At 37.1% G+C, this 17,417-nt stretch overlaps 1 protein-coding gene across 5 annotated transcripts in view; it reads right to left on the bottom strand.

Annotated features, from left to right (window-relative positions):
* Positions 1-17,417, bottom strand: part of LOC129249002 (serine/threonine-protein phosphatase 6 regulatory ankyrin repeat subunit A) — an 81,639-nt gene that overhangs the window by 35,602 nt on the left and 28,620 nt on the right. For all 5 annotated transcript variants that reach the window (XM_054888608.1, XM_054888607.1, XM_054888611.1 and 2 more), the window contains exon 3: positions 6,998-7,099. In XM_054888608.1, coding sequence (XP_054744583.1) covers positions 6,998-7,099 — 102 coding nt within the window. The remainder of the gene's footprint in view (positions 1-6,997; positions 7,100-17,417) is intronic.

Genomic DNA, 17,417 nt, shown 5'->3' with positions numbered 1-17,417 from the left:
CAAACCCCTGTTCTTTAAGATCTGATATTATAGATACTGGGTCACATGAGTGATTTAAGTTCTTTACTATAACTTTAATTTCTCTTGTTTGTTTATTTTCATAGGAGTGCCACGGCATATTTGCCGTAGTTAAAAACGACGTTACTTTTCGATAATCCAAGCTGTTATATTGAGTTTGTGAACGTTATCGTTTTCAAGTTTGGTAGAAAAATCATTTTCCACTTGGTTTTTAATATCATTATACAATTTTTGATAATTGACCACACCTGTTATCATTGTTGGTGGTGGTCGACGTTCCTTCGGTGCCGAATTTATATGCAAAGATTTTATTTCGTTTTGATGTGCGGTTTCGGAGATTGGTAAAGATGGCAGAATTTCGGGTAATGTGTCTGCTTTGCGCTTCTTGCTTGGGCGCCTTTTCTTAAGAATCCAATCAGTTTCACGTGCTAATTCTTCTTCGTCGGTATGAAATTCTTTAATTATTTTTGGATGCACTTGAGCTGGCTCTTGACGTTTACATAATTTAATATTTTCATTTTGTAATTGCAAATTTTCTTGCAGCTGCCTATTTATTATTTTTTGGTCAGATACATTTTCGATTTCTGCGCCTCCTCCCGGAGGCGGTGAATGAAACATCCCTCAATTTGTTGATATGATGATGATTATTGCTGTTTTTTTATTTTTTATTTTTTAATTTTATTATAAACCGAGCAACCCTTAACGTTAAGTGTTATTGAAGAGGGTTTGTGTTCAGGATAGTTGGGTTATTGCACGTTTACGTTCCTGCAGTTGGTCTGTGTATTGGGAACTGACAACTTTTGGCGCAAACAGCTGATTTGCAGTAAATTTATTGTCCTATCAGCAATTGAGTGATTTTGTGTTGAAGATAGCGCAATAGCGAATAAAAAGTTTTCAAAAGTTTTCGTTTCACTATTAAGTGTTGAAAACCCGATTGCAGCAATTAAATTTTTTTTCGAGGCGATAGCACTCGCGAAAGCGGCACGCTTGGGGCGAACCTTACTTGACTTGCGCGCTTATAGACCGAACTTTTCGTGATTCCGACCGGGGTCTTTTTCTAACACGTCCACTCGGCAAGAAATTTGATTTTCAATCGCGAGATTCTTGTGGTAAGTGAATAAATAAATTTACTGCTTTAATTTAGCGCCATTTTCAGTGCACAAAACAAAAAACTATGAAGTTTTTAAAATGAAGTGGAAAAAGAGTTGGACAATTTTCATGATATTTATTTTTTTATTTATATTTTCACTGTTAAAAATTAAAAATATTTGAAATGGACATTCTAGAAATTTAAAGAAAATATAAAATTCAAAAGAATATAAAATATAAAAAAATATTACATATAAAAAATGAAATAAAAATATGAAATATAAAAAATATTAGACATAAAAATATATAAAGTATTAAAAAATATGATATATAAAAAAATGTAAAATTTAAAAAATATTAAACATAAAAAAATTTAAAATATAAAAAAATAGAAAATATAAAATATAAAAAAAAATTAAATATAAAAAAAGTAAAAGATAAAAAACTATCAAATGTAAAAAAATATAAATAAAATATAAAGAAAATAAATTATTCTTTCTTCAGACTAAAACTCAGTTTCGAAATTTTTTCCACCAACAAATATCGATTTCTTACTGGTTAGCAATCAACACCGCAGAAGTGGTTGGAAAAGGTGAAAATCGTACAGGCGTATTTTTGAATGACATATTACCGATATTTCATGACGTTCAACCCATTTTCAAATGCATAGCTCAAGCTTACATATTTCTACCTTTATGTAGTTGTTGTTGTACAGGCATTGTTTGAAGCAACAGACAATGCACTATGCCCATTACTTTACAAATCTGTATAAGCATTTCGTACTTCGCTGAAATTACTGCACCCCAAAGCAATCGCTGGTGGTTGCCCACAAGAATTTTTGCTTAGTTACCAAAAATTTGTTTATTTTCTGAAATTTTTTTGTCTTATTTTTTTTTGCTTCTACATTCAGAGGCAAGTAATATCCGACGCAAACGATAATTGTGGGCGTTAACGCTAATCCAAGTAAATATCTCACGATTCGTAACAACTTGCAACGACTCTTAAGTGTGGTAGTGACAAGCGCTGATAGCTAAGAATATATATCCATTCGATTTATGCCCGATAAAGTATCACATTTGGCAAGTTTAATTGATAGACGGCGCTACATGCGCCTTAAAATATAGAATAAAAAAAATAAAAAAATTAAAAATATAAAATAAAATCATTTTCGCAACAGCATTAAAGCATGTAAACACACTTAAATACTTAAACATTTATTCGTGTTCCATTTACGCGAAATTCGTCCTTCAATTCCGCCCTACGCTTGCGCCCATCAACGTTCGGCATTGCGTATAAGTAACAAATCAATCATCCTAATAAAAGGCCTGCCTATTTTCTAATTTTTTTGTTCTTTCTTCAAAGTGCAAAATCCGTGCCAATATTTAGGTAATCACAATCAGTTGACCTTCACCATTGCTGCTGCAATTAGGCAATTGCGAGAGTGGCGGTCAAGTAAGTGAAAGTTGCACGCCACTTTAGTATTAGAAGGCGCTGGAAAGCGCAGCAGAGAACGGCAGGCGCGCAACAGGAAATTTCATGTAGTCACATATTGGTCTCATATGCATGTGCATATGTAGGTGTGTAAGTGCACGTGTGAGTGCCGAGTGGTCTTGCATGCAGCTGTGTGCCTTCTTGAGCAAAGTTGCTTTTGTTTGCTGCGCCACCTGTCAGCTGCTGCTGTTCCACTTCGCATGTGCAGCAATGCGACTTGACCTTTACGGTTGTGAGCATGCAGGAATTTCTAACGTGATTACTTGCATGTATGTATATATGTATGTGGATCCAATATTTTAATTAAGATTGGCTAAGTTTTCTTCACATCCGCACTGTTTTAGATAAGCATTTGAAGGGTCGTGAAAATTGTTGCAATTTCAGTGATTTTTTAGCACGCCATAACTTTACTTTTTTTATGTATTTTATATGAAAACTAAATGCGCTTTGCTGGATATTATGTATCGGGTGTTTTTTTAGTTGCATGAGAACTAACGACATCTCTAACTTTGGTTTGACAGTTGAGAATGGCGAACTGTGCTGATGTTTTTATTCAGGTTTGCCAAGTCGTCACGAATCGTTTAATACCAGAACAAGGCTTCGAAATTGTGAAAATTTACTTTGAAAAAAAAAAAAAAAATCTCTTCGCGATTCTCATAGTGCGTTTTACACGCTTCAAGGCATCATCGTCCTTATTTCTTCCGACTGAGAAAGGAGCTGCCATTACGGTGAATGGTATCGAGTCGCGCTGACTAAATTTTTCTTTCCAAAAATTAATCAGCTTAACACCGACGACATTTGGTTCCAACAAGAACAGTTTATTGCAATATGCAAGCCACCATTGACACCATACGGCCAGATTTATTGGAAAAAGTTGTACGGCGGATATATGCCGCTCATTTTATATTTCCATGAAATTATCTACCAGGTTGTAATAAAAGAAATTCATTCCATTAATATTTTTGTGCTGTATTATCGTTTTAATTTCTCGAGCTCTTGGAAAATATCCGGTATTATCATTTTAAGTTAAGGCAGTGGCGTATGCGGATGACATAGTGGGCATGGCGTCAGGAATGTTTCCAGCAATAATCAGTGAGATCATGGATGAAGCTCTGAGACTGCTCAGCAGTTAGGCCACAGACTGTGGTTTAATTGTTAACCCGAGTAGAACTGAACTGAGGCTATTCACTGAGAAAACAAAGATATCAAGCGTTAATCTCATAAGATTAAAGTCTTACGCTAGTCCAACAAGCACAATTGTTAAACTTTCTAAACTCAGCTGGAGGTTCAATTTACATAGAACACAGAGTGAAGAAAGCTAATATAGCACATTACATGTGTAAGAGATTGTTGGATAAGAAATGGGATCTTCAACCAAACCTATCTAATTCGTCCTACACAACCTAACGGCACTAGGCAGGTGGCCCGCTATAGAAAAGAAATGCATGCAAACCAAGCTAAACAAGTAACAAAGATCAGCGTGTATTCCAATCACAGGAGCTTTTAGCATCAGTCCTACAGAAGCGCTTAACGTACTAACACAATCTCCACATGCAGCGTTGTCAGGATATAGATAGCTGGACAACAAAATCGTATGATCACAGCAAGACTCTCCTATAGGGGCCCTCACTGTTCAAAAACAAAATCAGACTTCACAATCCCCGACCTTAATTTCAAGAAAGACTGAATGGCACGTGCGGAGTTGGAGCTGCTCAACTTATCCAAATCCAGTCGAATGCCTGACTATGCCAGTGTGTTTCAGGCAGAACTATTAGCAATCAGGGAAGTTTACAAATCACTCAAATACTACAAAAAAATTGGTACAAAAGTAGCTATCTTTTCAGACAGTCAAGCAGCTATCAAGGCCTTAGATTCAAATTCTATTTCATCCAAACTAGTTTTACAGTGTAGAGGGGAACCAGAATTGCTGGGTAATTGGCTTTAAATTACTCTGACATGGGTCCCCGGTCATAGCTTATGAGCGATAGATGGTACTGAGATAGTGGATAAGCTATCAAGAAACGGTTCAGCAGTAGACATAACTGAGGCGGTGGCAGTTGCTACCCCATTCAACACAATAGAAACATCCATTATATATATATATATATACAATTGGCGCGTACACCCTTTTTGGGTGTTTGGCCGCTCTCCTCCTCCTATTAGTGGTGTGCGTCTTGATGTTGTTCCATTGCTTCACACTAATATGCTTTGTGCACCACAATAAGAAAAACATGGCCGTCGTACAATATTCAGAGTACGAATTTTCTGTTAGGATGCTCTCGCCCAAGTATTTCACGTATCACTGCAACCTTTATAGGTCATTGGATTGTAGGGATCTTGCAGTCAGACTTAATCTTCCTATTAATCCCATCTGTAGAAGCTGTCAGAAGGGGTGAAAGAAAGTCCTTTTCACTACCCTTTACAAACTAAAGCAAGACTTCGCTCTTTCGGTAAGGCTTTTCTACAGCAATTTATTGAAATCTCAAGCGTAGCGATACAAAGATTGCTGCTATAGTTGGAACTCACGAAATGGACCTGGCTCAAACAAAAAAAGCAAACATCACACGAGAACAGTGGTAGTAAAACGGCGCTAGTCACTAATTAAGATTATTTTAATAGAAATACTCCACCACTTCAACAACAAGCTTTTCAAGCTATTGAAAAAAATACCCTTTACATGACCATGCAAATTTTGGGTTTTTATGCTTCAGTATTTTGTTTGATATAAAAAAATTTTAAAGCTTTTTATAAAAAAAAAATTTTTAAGTTTTTTTTTAATTTTTTTAAATAAAAAAAATTTTTTAAGTTTTTTTGTAAAAAAAACATTTTTTAAAGTTTTTTTAATTTTTTTTTGCTTTTTTACGCTTCGGCATATTATTTGATATAAAAAAAATTTAATATTTTTTTACTTTTTTTTATGCAAGAAGAAACACTTTTTAATATATTTGTTATTTTTTTATGCAAGAAAAAACATTTTTTTCTCATTTTTTAAAATAAAAAGAAAATTGCCCGTTTCACCAGCAGCGCTTTGAAAATTACCACTGAATTTGCTTAGCAAAAATGCACTTTTCCGTATATTTTGTAGAAAATATTTACATATCGTCAGACATCATTTAATATCTCTCCACAAACGTGTAAAAACCCAAATTATAAAAATAAATTAATAGGCAAGTTTTTTTTTAGCCATTCTAATATACATATACATATATGTACTTACATTAGGGCGATTAAATTTTTTTCGACATAGTTTCTGGTAGATTCGGATTCTACAGAAAGTTATAAGAAAAAATTCCATTAGAGCATATCTCTAAAGTCAATTTCGAGCTCTCCAAACTTGTAAAGAAGCTATGTTTAGTGAATACGAAGAATTAATCCTCAAGTTGGCGCTACAAAGAAAATTATTTTAATTGTAATAGGAAAAGTAATTGTGTAAGTGTTTTTGTATATAAATAATACAAAAATTTGTATCTTTACTTTAATTCAGAAAACAGTGAACGTCAACGTCATTGAGTCTTTGAATTCTCTACAATAAAATATTTTGCTCAACAAAAGCGGTAACAGACAGACAAACAAACAGAGCAAGTTAGTAAGTGAGCGTACCCGCTCAGAGCTTAAAAGGCGTACGCGCTCAAAGATAAACGGGGCCGATCCCCTTAGCAGCAACAGGTGTCTATTATCTGGACACGCCGATTTTCAAAAACAAAAAAAATCGACCATTTGACTTTTCTCTGCTCCCAGAGTTCCTCTATAATGGTGACCATGTCCCAGGTTTTCTAGTATTTACCTCTATTTCTAACTCTGTAGACCTATTGATTCCTACAATGTGTTCCAAATTGAGAAAGGACTCGAAGCGATGGCATGCGACTTTACAGAAGTAATCCCTTTAAAATCCGGTGATCTGCTGCTTAAGGTAAACAACCGAAAAGTTGTTCAGACCTTTCTCAAAGCTACGCGCGTCGACACTCTTCCAGTAAATATCACAAACCACGTCGGTTTGAACGTCACTCAAGGCAGAATATACTCAAGAAATATCAATGACATTACTGAAGAAGAGCCCTCAAAGGAATTTGTATCTGAGGTAGAAATCAATATAAGGAAAATTGTGAAGAAAACCGACGACAAGTTAACAGCAACTGCGATTGTAACATTTGATCGCATACGGCGACCAGAATACTTAAAGATAGGCTGGGAGGCGTCAAAGTATAGCAGTACATCCCAAATTCCATGAGGTGTAATAGCCTGCCCCAGGTAGCTCCTGCAAACGAGTTGTATTATATTTGTGGAATATTTATTTCATTGTACAAATAATTTTGAAATAATAAATATTTAACATTTTCTCTAATCATAGTTGTTCACAAATAACAAACCATTTTTTTTTTAGTTTCTTAAGAATACTTACGCCACCCGTGGAGTACGGATCCACTCCACGTTTATTCAGCAACAGCTTGACGACATCCTCACGTGAGTACATCGACGCGATATGCAACACATTGTAATTGTCCTGTAATTAAGAGTGAAAGGAAGGTGAATGACTATACATGCGTTTGACATTCAAAACAAAAAAAAAGAAACAAGCATAGCGATTTCAATTTCATTTTCAATCAGCTAATAGTTAATAAAATACCTTTGCTAAATGTGCAGTAAAGAAAAGGGTGAAAAAAAAAACATTTTAATTTCATCATTACCACTCACAAATTGATTGTCCATTGAAGACGTTTTGCCAGTTATTGAAAACTCAAAAGGGGTTTGTTTGTATTTCATTATTTCTCTGGTGTAAACAATCTTCACGCTCACTCACACACACTCACACATGTTTGCGTTGACTACTTTTAAGGGCGCACCAATAACCCACACCTTCGTATTTTCTTAATGTTGTTTGGCCAATGTTTGCTGCATGCAATGAATGCATAAAATTTGACCCTGACTTTCTTTATTTCCTTTTACTCTCAAATTTACTACCGGATATTTAGTGCCGCAATTTTAACAACAAAAACTAATAGTTTGACATCCATTTGGGTTTCTAGGTTTTAGTTCGTAGAATTTTAAACTTTTTTCCATGTGAAGGTGTAAATATTTGACTTTCTTGGCACTTGTGGCGTATGAGTGACATGTAATTCGCGCAGAGACAGGCGTTGCTGTTGCGCCTAAAAAGCAGTTAAATGGCTATTACAAAAATAACACTGGGGATGCATAAAATTAGAGTACAAATAGCCAATTCCATTAGGCTTTGCATGCAAAATTGGTAATTTGGTAAATTTGGATAATTAAAATTCAATTGCACTTCTTGTTACTAGAAGTGGAGGAATCGGATGCGTTTAAGCTAGTTTTGCACTTCCTTTCGTCGATGCCTTCTCAATTGTTAAGTTACATTTTATTTTCAATCAAAGTTGAAGGCATTAAATTTGTGATTTAATGAAATATAAAGAAAATTAGGGAATTTTTTGGCTGATTTATAGCAATAAATATATAATAATTTTTCATAGCACAAAATCTTAGAATTGGAAACGACTTGACACATTGCTTTATTTAAAATTTTCAGAACTTAATTTTTAGTAAATAATTTTTTATGAATTTTTTTAGATTACTGCGATTGGTCCTGAGCTTTGCTTCTTGTAATTAAGTCAGGAAAACGCAGACGAAAAGGTCTGTTATTTATCCCAAACTACTCTCTTTTCTCGAATCAACGTTCAGAATGCTTGTGATTGCTTCGATAATATTAAGCAACAGCTCGAGTCTACTACCAATTTATTATACATACATACAGCGTGCGCCATCTTTTATGTCGGTATGAAAACATTGAATAACTTTGAAAAACAAAACAACTGATTTGTATAAGTGAGGTATTTTTATTTGGTTTGGTTATTTACAATTTATAAAAACTATTTTTTGAATACAATATCAATCAAGGGGCCACCTTCATTAGCAATCACAAACTGCGATCTTTTTTCTGCATTTTTCATCACCGTCGAACGTTTTTATTTAATTTAATTCAATTAATAGTCTAAAAAATACAGAAATTCTTACAGACTATGAAAAAAGATTAATGCTCAATCATTAATCAAAGTAAAATTAAACTTATAATTAACTAGCTTCAATTGTAATGAGTAAAAGAAAAATATAAACTTTCTTATAACTTAAAGAGGAGGATTATTCATTTTAGTAAGACAAGAAAATACAAAGTTTCTTACAGACTACATAGAACTAAGAGTATTTATATTATATATAAATAGAAATAATTAACAAAATCAAAGCTTAGAAAACTAAATAAACAAAATATACTTGGTAATTATTTAGAATTCTTACAAAGGAAAAAAAATTTAATTGGGATTTAAATACATGTTTCGCCCTGGAGAAGTCTAGATCCAAAAGGGAGGCGAGATAGTTAATGTCAGACAGCGTTCTAACAAGAGGCGCTTTGGAACTATATAATGTCCTCCTAACGCCAACATGAAAAATTTTGACACGGCGAAAGTTCCTGCAAGGAACATTAAAATGTATTCTTTCTAGAAGAAACGGGCAGTCAATTAGTCCATTAACGAGATCGAAGATAAAAGAAACTGCCTGGAATGTACCTCTGTCACTTAATGGACAGGGACTAATCAAACGACAGCGTGAGACGTAAGACGGTTTGGGGTCTGAGAAATTGAGTGAATGTAGCGCGAAACGCACAAACATTTTTTGAACCCTCTCCACTCGATTTACATGAACTGCATGATAAGGTCTCCAAATAAAAGAGGCATAATCTAATTTGGACCGCACAAACGCAGAGTATAAAATCTTAAGAGTATATGGATCAGTGAAGTGCGATGAGTGACGTCTAACAAATGCGAGCATAGCAAGAGAATTGGAAACGGCATAATTTAGGTGCGTGATAAAATTAAGCTTTGAATCAAAGAAGACCCCTAAGTCTTTTATCACATCAGACGAAGCAAGATATGTATGATTGATATTATAAGAGGTGCTGAGGGGATTTTGAAGCTTAGAAAATGTGATTTTATGACATTTTTCAATGTTAAGAAATAGACGATTAATAAGGCACCAGGAAAATAAATTATTCAACTCAGACTGTAGGGCGGCTGAATCACTAGAATTTCTTATTTCAGTGTACATTTTTAGATCATCAGCATAGAGAAGAAAATTAGCGAAGGAAAAACACGAATAAATATCATTAATAAACAAAATAAATAACAAAGGTCCTAAAATACTACCCTGAGGTACCCCAGAGGTGGCAGTGTAGTGTTTCGAAGAAACATCGTTTTTTTCATCGTTTGGTACGAATGTTTGCCTTAAGCTGTCTGCGGCTTGTTGGTGTAAACCTTACTGTTCAGATAACCCCACAAAAAGAAGTCCAAGGGGCTTAAGTCAGGCGATCTAGGGGGCCAGTCGATGTCACCTCGTTTTGACACTAGACGTCCCGGGAACTTTCGTTGCAGAAATTCAATTGTGGCATTCGCAGTGTGGCATGGTGCACCGTCTTGTTGAAACCAGTAGACGGGCAGACATAATGAGCCAACATCCATCGATATCGGTTTCCATCGACCGTTTCGTTTTCTCGGTAAAAATATGGTCCAATGATGGTTTTGGTGCAAAAGCCGGCCCAAACAGTAACTTTCCGGTCATGCAATGGCGTTTCATGAATCTCGTGTGGATTTTCAGTTCCCAAAATGCGGCAATTTAGATTATTCACGTTGCCAGAGAGGTTAATATGAACCCAGTCATTAAAATTTGCTTCCAAAAATTGGGTTCAGTGTCAACCATTTGAGCGACTGTTTGGCCGTATTCCAAGCGACGTGAATGGTCTGTCGGCAATATTCTTTGTGCCAAATGCAGTTTTTACAGAAGCAAATTTAAATCATCCTTTAAAATGCGCCGCATTGTGGTTTCACTGACGCCAAGATGCTGAGCACGACGACGATACGACACTGTTGGTTCCTGGGCAACGCTCTTCCTCACTGCTTCAACAAGTTCATTAGAACGTCGTGGTCGTTGATGACCGGCATGTTGACGATCTCTTACTGTCCCGTGCTCAAACAAATTCGACACCAAACGACGAATAGTATTGTCAGACGGTGACTGTTTGCCGCGATACTTTTTGCAACATGCGCGTTCAGTTAGAACAAAAGAATGACTTTTTTCAATGCAGAGCGTCACTATTTCAGCGCGTTGTTTCGGTGTAAAGCGATCCATGGCTGAAATTGTACTGAATTGACGTATCGAAAACATGCATGTTGAAGTCGATCGGCTGGTAAATGACAAAGTTATTCAGCTTTTACATACCGACATAAAAGATGGCACACCCTGTATATACATATACGGGGCGAATTTATGGTACGGAGAAGATTCAAGGACGTAACAAAATAGAGTGAGGGCATATGATTAGGCATTGTTGGTAAGTCTAATAAGTCTAAAATTTGCACTTTCCAATGATTTAAGCAATCTTCGCTCACTTAGATTTTATTATAATTTTAACTCCTCTTTACACTTGCCAAAGGGTTATCAGAAGAAGCTGGAGTTTAAAGTCACACTTTGGATGCATACTGCCATAGTAAGACCGATTATGTCATACGGAGTATTAGTTGGCATTAGGCGGCTAACGAGCGTACAACAAGCAGCCTGCGCAGAAGTAGCTGGAGCTATGAAATCGTGTCCAGCAGAGGCACTTAATGTCAACTACGACTAACTTTAGAATAAAAGAAGGTGATTTTTGAAATGCCAGGATGTTTGGTCATAGTGTTATTTTAGACAGTCAAAGACTTACTAGCAACTCATCTGTTTTTATTACCGCTATCCTAGACTTTAGAATAAAGTTTAAGGTAAAGTTCCCGCATAAGGAATGGGATTTGAATTCAATAGTCAAAGAGAATATAAATACACCGCACACTGGCGGATCTAAGATGACTGTGTGTATTCGAAAGACTTCGTATCCTTTCAAGCAGAAGTTCTCGGGATAAGGAAAGCTTCCAGGATAATTGAAAACCATATACCAAACCTACAGAAAGTATGTATTTTTTCAGATAGTCAAACAGCAATCTTAGCTTTAAAGTCACCTATAACAAAATCAAATATCATCAGACAATGCACAGAAGAAAATTGGTGGCTCCTAAAACACTCAGGCTAAAAATCCCCCGCTGTATTTAGAGCTCTGGAAAGAGGGTAAATAGTGAAGGAGAAAAGTATCATAGAAAGAGAGAGAATTTTCCAGGTTCTTTGGCAAACCTGTAAGCATCCTCCAGTTTCAGAGAACGAATATTACTCATTCTCACGACATCGTAGTCGTGGAATTGTCACAAAACACTTTGCAGTTCTGCAACATTCTAGACCGGACCATAGCTCTTTATGTAGATTACATACATAATCGCTGATCTCATTCATGGTTCCTGCGGAACTGATTCCGATTATTGGCACTGGTCCCTGTGGGAGAACCGCCAATCCACAGTTGGCCAATTCATCGGCAATCTCGTTTCCTTGCACACCGGAATGACCTGAAATCCATATAAGTACAAATTGTACAGAACAATTTTCGAGGTTTGCTTCGCGTTCTCCAGGGCCTTCAGTGGAGCCTGATGAGACATCACTCTCATCTGGGTACTTGGCCGTAAGAGCGTAGAAGGAAATGGGAAGGTTGATAAACTGGCAAAACGGGAGACATCCTATAACAAATCCGAAGCAGTAGAAATAGGCTGTTCACAAGGAGTGCGCAAATGGCCAGAAGCAGGGCGTTGGCGAAGGGCCAATACGGATAGCTCCAAAATAACTAAGCAAACGTGGTCCAACTGAAGAGTCGTTAACAAAGCCACAAGCAGACATATTCAGAATTACGTCAACAAAAACCAGTCACTTGTCTTGGGGAGACCCTGCCAGGTATGTAGATGGGGTGGTCATATAACGACATATGCAGAAACTGCAATCAAGAAGAATCGAAGGAAATAATCCTACATGTCTGTGCGAGTACATAAGTCGCTTCACGACAATAGAACGCTGGGTTGATTCTCAATGAATAACTTGAAAGAAATTGCAGACGTCATAGGCAGATTCATAGTCAAAGAAAGATGGTTCGCCTAATGAAAAGAGGCGGTTCTACAAGTGATGTATCAACATAGCATTCTTGTGTTAATTGGGTTGGGCTGTGCCACTCAAACTACCCCTCCACCACAACCACCACCCTCTTCCGAGTGCCACTTTTAAAATATGTTTGTACTTTTTGATTACATGTATAGGTACATAGACATATCTCTAATTTTTTGCAGCACTTACATTATTCATTATCAATTTATTTGCTCTACAGACCTTTTATTTTACAATATAAGAATCCATCTGGATATATGAAGCCTCGCTGCTAAACATTCTATGCCTTCAAACGTGCACACACAAATATATTCTGTCACAAGAATATACGAAATTTATCAGGAATACTTCAATGCGTGCTTGGCAGGTCACTGAACCTTTTGGCACCTCGCGTAAATTTCGATACTCGTTTGTCTTAACTACCCAGAGTGCTTGGGTCCTCACGTTGGCGTTGTGACAACAAAACATATACTTTATTCTTCTACTGCTACCAACAACGCCACGCTTCACTTTGCTGCGCCTAAAAGTAGGTCAAAGCAATGCAAATGTTTCGCACCCTCTGCAATAAGTTGGAGAATTTTGCGCTTCCGCTGATTTCTTTCCACTTATTTTTCACCTCTAAGCCAGTTTGTGTCTGTGAAGGCGTGCATGTGTTTGGCCCCAACTTGTGCATATGAAATACCTACTAGTTGTTGTTGGCGGCAAGCCAGAACGACCTTTCGTTTACGCTTTTCTTTAGCGCAGATTTTTCAAAGCTGAATAAAAGCTATTCCATTATTGGCCTATTAACGTAGAGTAACGTTCAGAAATGTAGCAGGTAGTTGCGAATATATATATTCGACTTTAAGTTGGAATGTCAGAAGTGAAATATTATCTGTCTGCTAATGAAAACATTTGCATAGATTCTTACATGGCATTCGCAATTTACGTACATAAATCGCAAGATAGAAAAAATTTTAGTTGAAATGTGTAAGTACTTTTGCTCTTTCCACAAAGTGGATCACTCAGGGTAGGGGTTTCATGCATGTTAAGACGTTCTTTTAAAGAAAAAATTAAGTTCAATATACAGGGTCCGACACTCGAAGTGTAATCAACTTTAGACCACTTGCACATGCATCAGCTGTCTGTTAGTTGGTTAAATGACAGTCCAGAGTGTTGTTTACAAGCGCGCGGAAGCATTTTGCCGAGAGTAAACGCGATAAAAGAAAATCAGTAATGCATCTCAGACGTAATAGTGTGATTGCATTATATTTGGCTGGAAAATCACAACCAGCTATTGTTCGTGAGCTCGAGCACCTAAAAGTAAAGAAAGTTTTTTTTTTGTGGCACCATTACTCGTTAGAAATGATACTGGTAGTATGGCGAAACGACATGGAGGTGGTCATCAAAAGACTGCAACGTCACGTGAAATGGTTTACAACGTGAAGAAGCGACTTGAGCGAAATCTCCGACGAAGTGCCAAACAAATGACGAAAGAACTGAAAATATCTGACCGTAGCATCCGCCGCATACTGAAAAATTATCTCAAGGTCAAGCCTTACAAGATCCACAAGACGCATGATCTCACACCAAAGTAGCAACAAGTCAAACTGGAGATAGTGAAGTAGTTGCTTCGCTTGCCCGAAAGCGGTCAAATACCGAACATTGTGTTTTCTGACGAGAAAATTTTTCAAATTGAGCAATTCATAAACTCCCAAAACAATAGAGTTTATTTGATCTACAGTTCATAAAGAATTGGAGTCATAGATTGGCCACCAGGAGGCAGCACCCGCCACAGATAATGGTTTGGGCCGCTATAACCACAGATGGGCGCTCTCCAATCATTTCCATCGAGCCTGGCGTTAAGGTAAATGCAAAATATTATCGGGAAGGTATTCTGGAGTTCGCTTTGAAGCCGTGGGCAGACAAACCTTTCGGTGGTAGACCATGGGCTTTTCAACAGGTCTCGGCACCGTCTCACAAAGCTCGAGTGAACCAAGAATGGCTAAAAACAGCGTTCCGAACTTCATAACTTCCACACAATGGCTCTCAAATTCACCAGAAGCGAATCCAATGGATTATTCTCTTTGGGCCATTTGGGAGAGCAAGGTCTGAACTAAAAGATTCACCAGTCTCGAGGCGCTGAGAAAAGCCATTGCCCGCGAGCGGAACAAAATACCTGCAAGTCACATTCGGGCAGCTCGCGACTCGTTTCTGGACCGTTTCAGGGCCATAGTCAACAGATAGTCGATAGTTGCAGAAGTCAAATGCTTCGGCAATTTGTTTATCTTGAAAAACCATCAATAAGTGGCTGTAGAATGGTTAAATAATATCAACGGAAATATAATATATAATAATATAAATATAATATCAATAAAAATGCTCGAAAAAGTGATGCAAACTTCATTAAAATTTATTTTAAAACGATCAATTGGGTGTCGCCATCTCACCAGCAATACTCCGACTGCACTTTTCGATTACTGATTACTGAAGGGTATGCAAAAGAGTTTGGTTCGTGGTCGTTTCCTTTATTTTATTACAGAAAATTTTTATATTGGATCAATTCCTGGATAACCTCAAAAAGTAAATAACTTTTACAGTGTGAAATCCAACAATTGCCTGAATGATGAACGAAAGTAGTAGCTAGCGATTCTTTGTCAGTAAATACTCAAAACTTGAAAAAAAGGGCAAGTTTTAAATTGCAATCCCAATGTGGAAGCAAATAAATCGATAGTACAGCCCATATAAATTAATGTTTGAAGAATATTTCATGTAAATGTTGACCGCGACTGCGCTTCAAATGGTCCATCCGTTCAGTCCAATTTTGGCATACTCTTTCCAATGTTTCGGCCGGTATCTCACATATAAATGCTTTAATGTTGTCTTCCAATGCGTTAATTGAAGCAGGCTTGTCTGAATAGACATGAGCTTTAACATAGCCCCACAAAAAATAATCTAAAGCCGTTATATCGCACGATCTGGTTCACCGAACTCGCCTCCCAAAAAGTCCATTGTTACGCGTGCTGTGCGGCATGTGGCACCGTCTTGCTGAAACCACAAGTCATGCAAGTCAAGCTCTTGCATTTTGGGCAAAAAAAAGTTGGATATCATTTCACGGTAGCGCTCACCATTCACAGTTACGTTACGATTCGCAGGATCTTTGAAGAAGTACAGTCCAATGATACCTCCAGCCCATAAACCGCACCAAACTGTGACCTTTTTTGGATACATTGGTAGCTCTTGCAATTCTTCTGGCTGATCTTCACTCCAAAATCGACAATTCTGCTTATTTACGTACCCGTTGATCTAAAAATGAGCTTCGTCGCTGAACACAATTTTTCGACTTTAAATTTTCTTAACGGAACACGCATTTTTATAATAAAATTCAATGATTTGCAAGCATTGTTCGTTTGTAAGACGATTCATGGTTATATATATAAACAGAAGATGTTTGACAGTGAAACAAAACACTAAACGTGCGTCAGCTTTTGAAACCAACTGTTTAAAAAGATAGAAGCTAAAAAATCACCCGTTATTTATATGACGAGCTTCAACCAACTAAGTCACTGAGAGATCCGGTTGATTCTCAATATAATTCTTCTAGATCTGAATTCTTGTGGATTCTGGTGAATTCGGTGGATGCTCCAACAATTCGAACTTGAATTCATGGATTTTTTTCCTTCAGTCTAAATTTTTTTTACAAGATTACAATAATATTCAGAACTTTTTGTTTCACCAGTTTGCAAGTAATCCACAAGCAAAGTTCCTTTCGCATCCCAAAAAAACTGATGCTAACACCTTCTTGACCGATTTCTAAAAATCAACTCGTTTCAGCGCCGAGAACCGAGATTCGCACTACTCCTTAGCCTCTTGTTTTGATGTATTAACATGGTGATATACCCACGCCTCATCCATAGTTCTGAATCGGCGCACAAAAGCCAGTTTTCCTTTCGTAAAGGCTCTAAATGTTGCTGAGAAAGTCGCATTCGAATTCGTGGTTTTGTTCCATTGTTAACGAATACCAAACAACCAAAAAGGGTGTACGCCCCATACGCTCCTCCTCCTATTTGTGGTGTGCGTCTTGATGTTGTTCCACAAATGGAGGGACCTACAGTTTCAAGCCGACTCCGAACGGCAGATATTTTTATAAGGAGCTTTTTAATAGCAGAAATACACTCGGAGGTTTGCCATTGCCTGGTGTTTCATCGAGTTTCGAACCTACGTTCTCTCTGTAAATTCCGAATGGTAGTCACGCACAAACCCATACGGCTACGGCGGCCGCCATGAAACCCAATACTTCAGGCAAAATATTGCTTACACTGTTCAATGAGATGACGCAGCAAAGTCAATTTCAAAATATATTTACAAAGCGGGTTGGCAACTAATGACAGAAGTTTTATGAACGTAGGATTATGATGTTGTCTGAAAGATGGCAAAAGGTCATTGATCAAAATGGGCAATACATTACAGAATAAAGTTATTTAGTTCCATGAAAAAAATGTCTTCGATTTTCTAAAGAAATCCGCAGTTACTTAGTTGCCAACCCAATAGTATTGAATTCTATCAGAGCTCTGACGATAGGAGGAATACTTGCCTACAGAGTTCTTGTAAAGCCAATATGGAAACAGTCCAAATTGAAAAGCGCTGGGGTACTAAAATAGGTTCGCTTCCGAAGGGAGAGGCAATCCACAACACCTTTAATAATATCAAGGACAATGGTTATGTTAGGTTAGGTTAGCCAGGTTGCTTGTCTGAGGCAAGACACTCGGTGGCCC

The sequence above is a fragment of the Anastrepha obliqua genome, chromosome 5 (assembly GCF_027943255.1).
Source record: "Anastrepha obliqua isolate idAnaObli1 chromosome 5, idAnaObli1_1.0, whole genome shotgun sequence".
Classification (NCBI taxonomy): domain Eukaryota; kingdom Metazoa; phylum Arthropoda; class Insecta; order Diptera; family Tephritidae; genus Anastrepha; species Anastrepha obliqua.
This window is presented reverse-complemented; position numbering and strand designations above follow the sequence as displayed.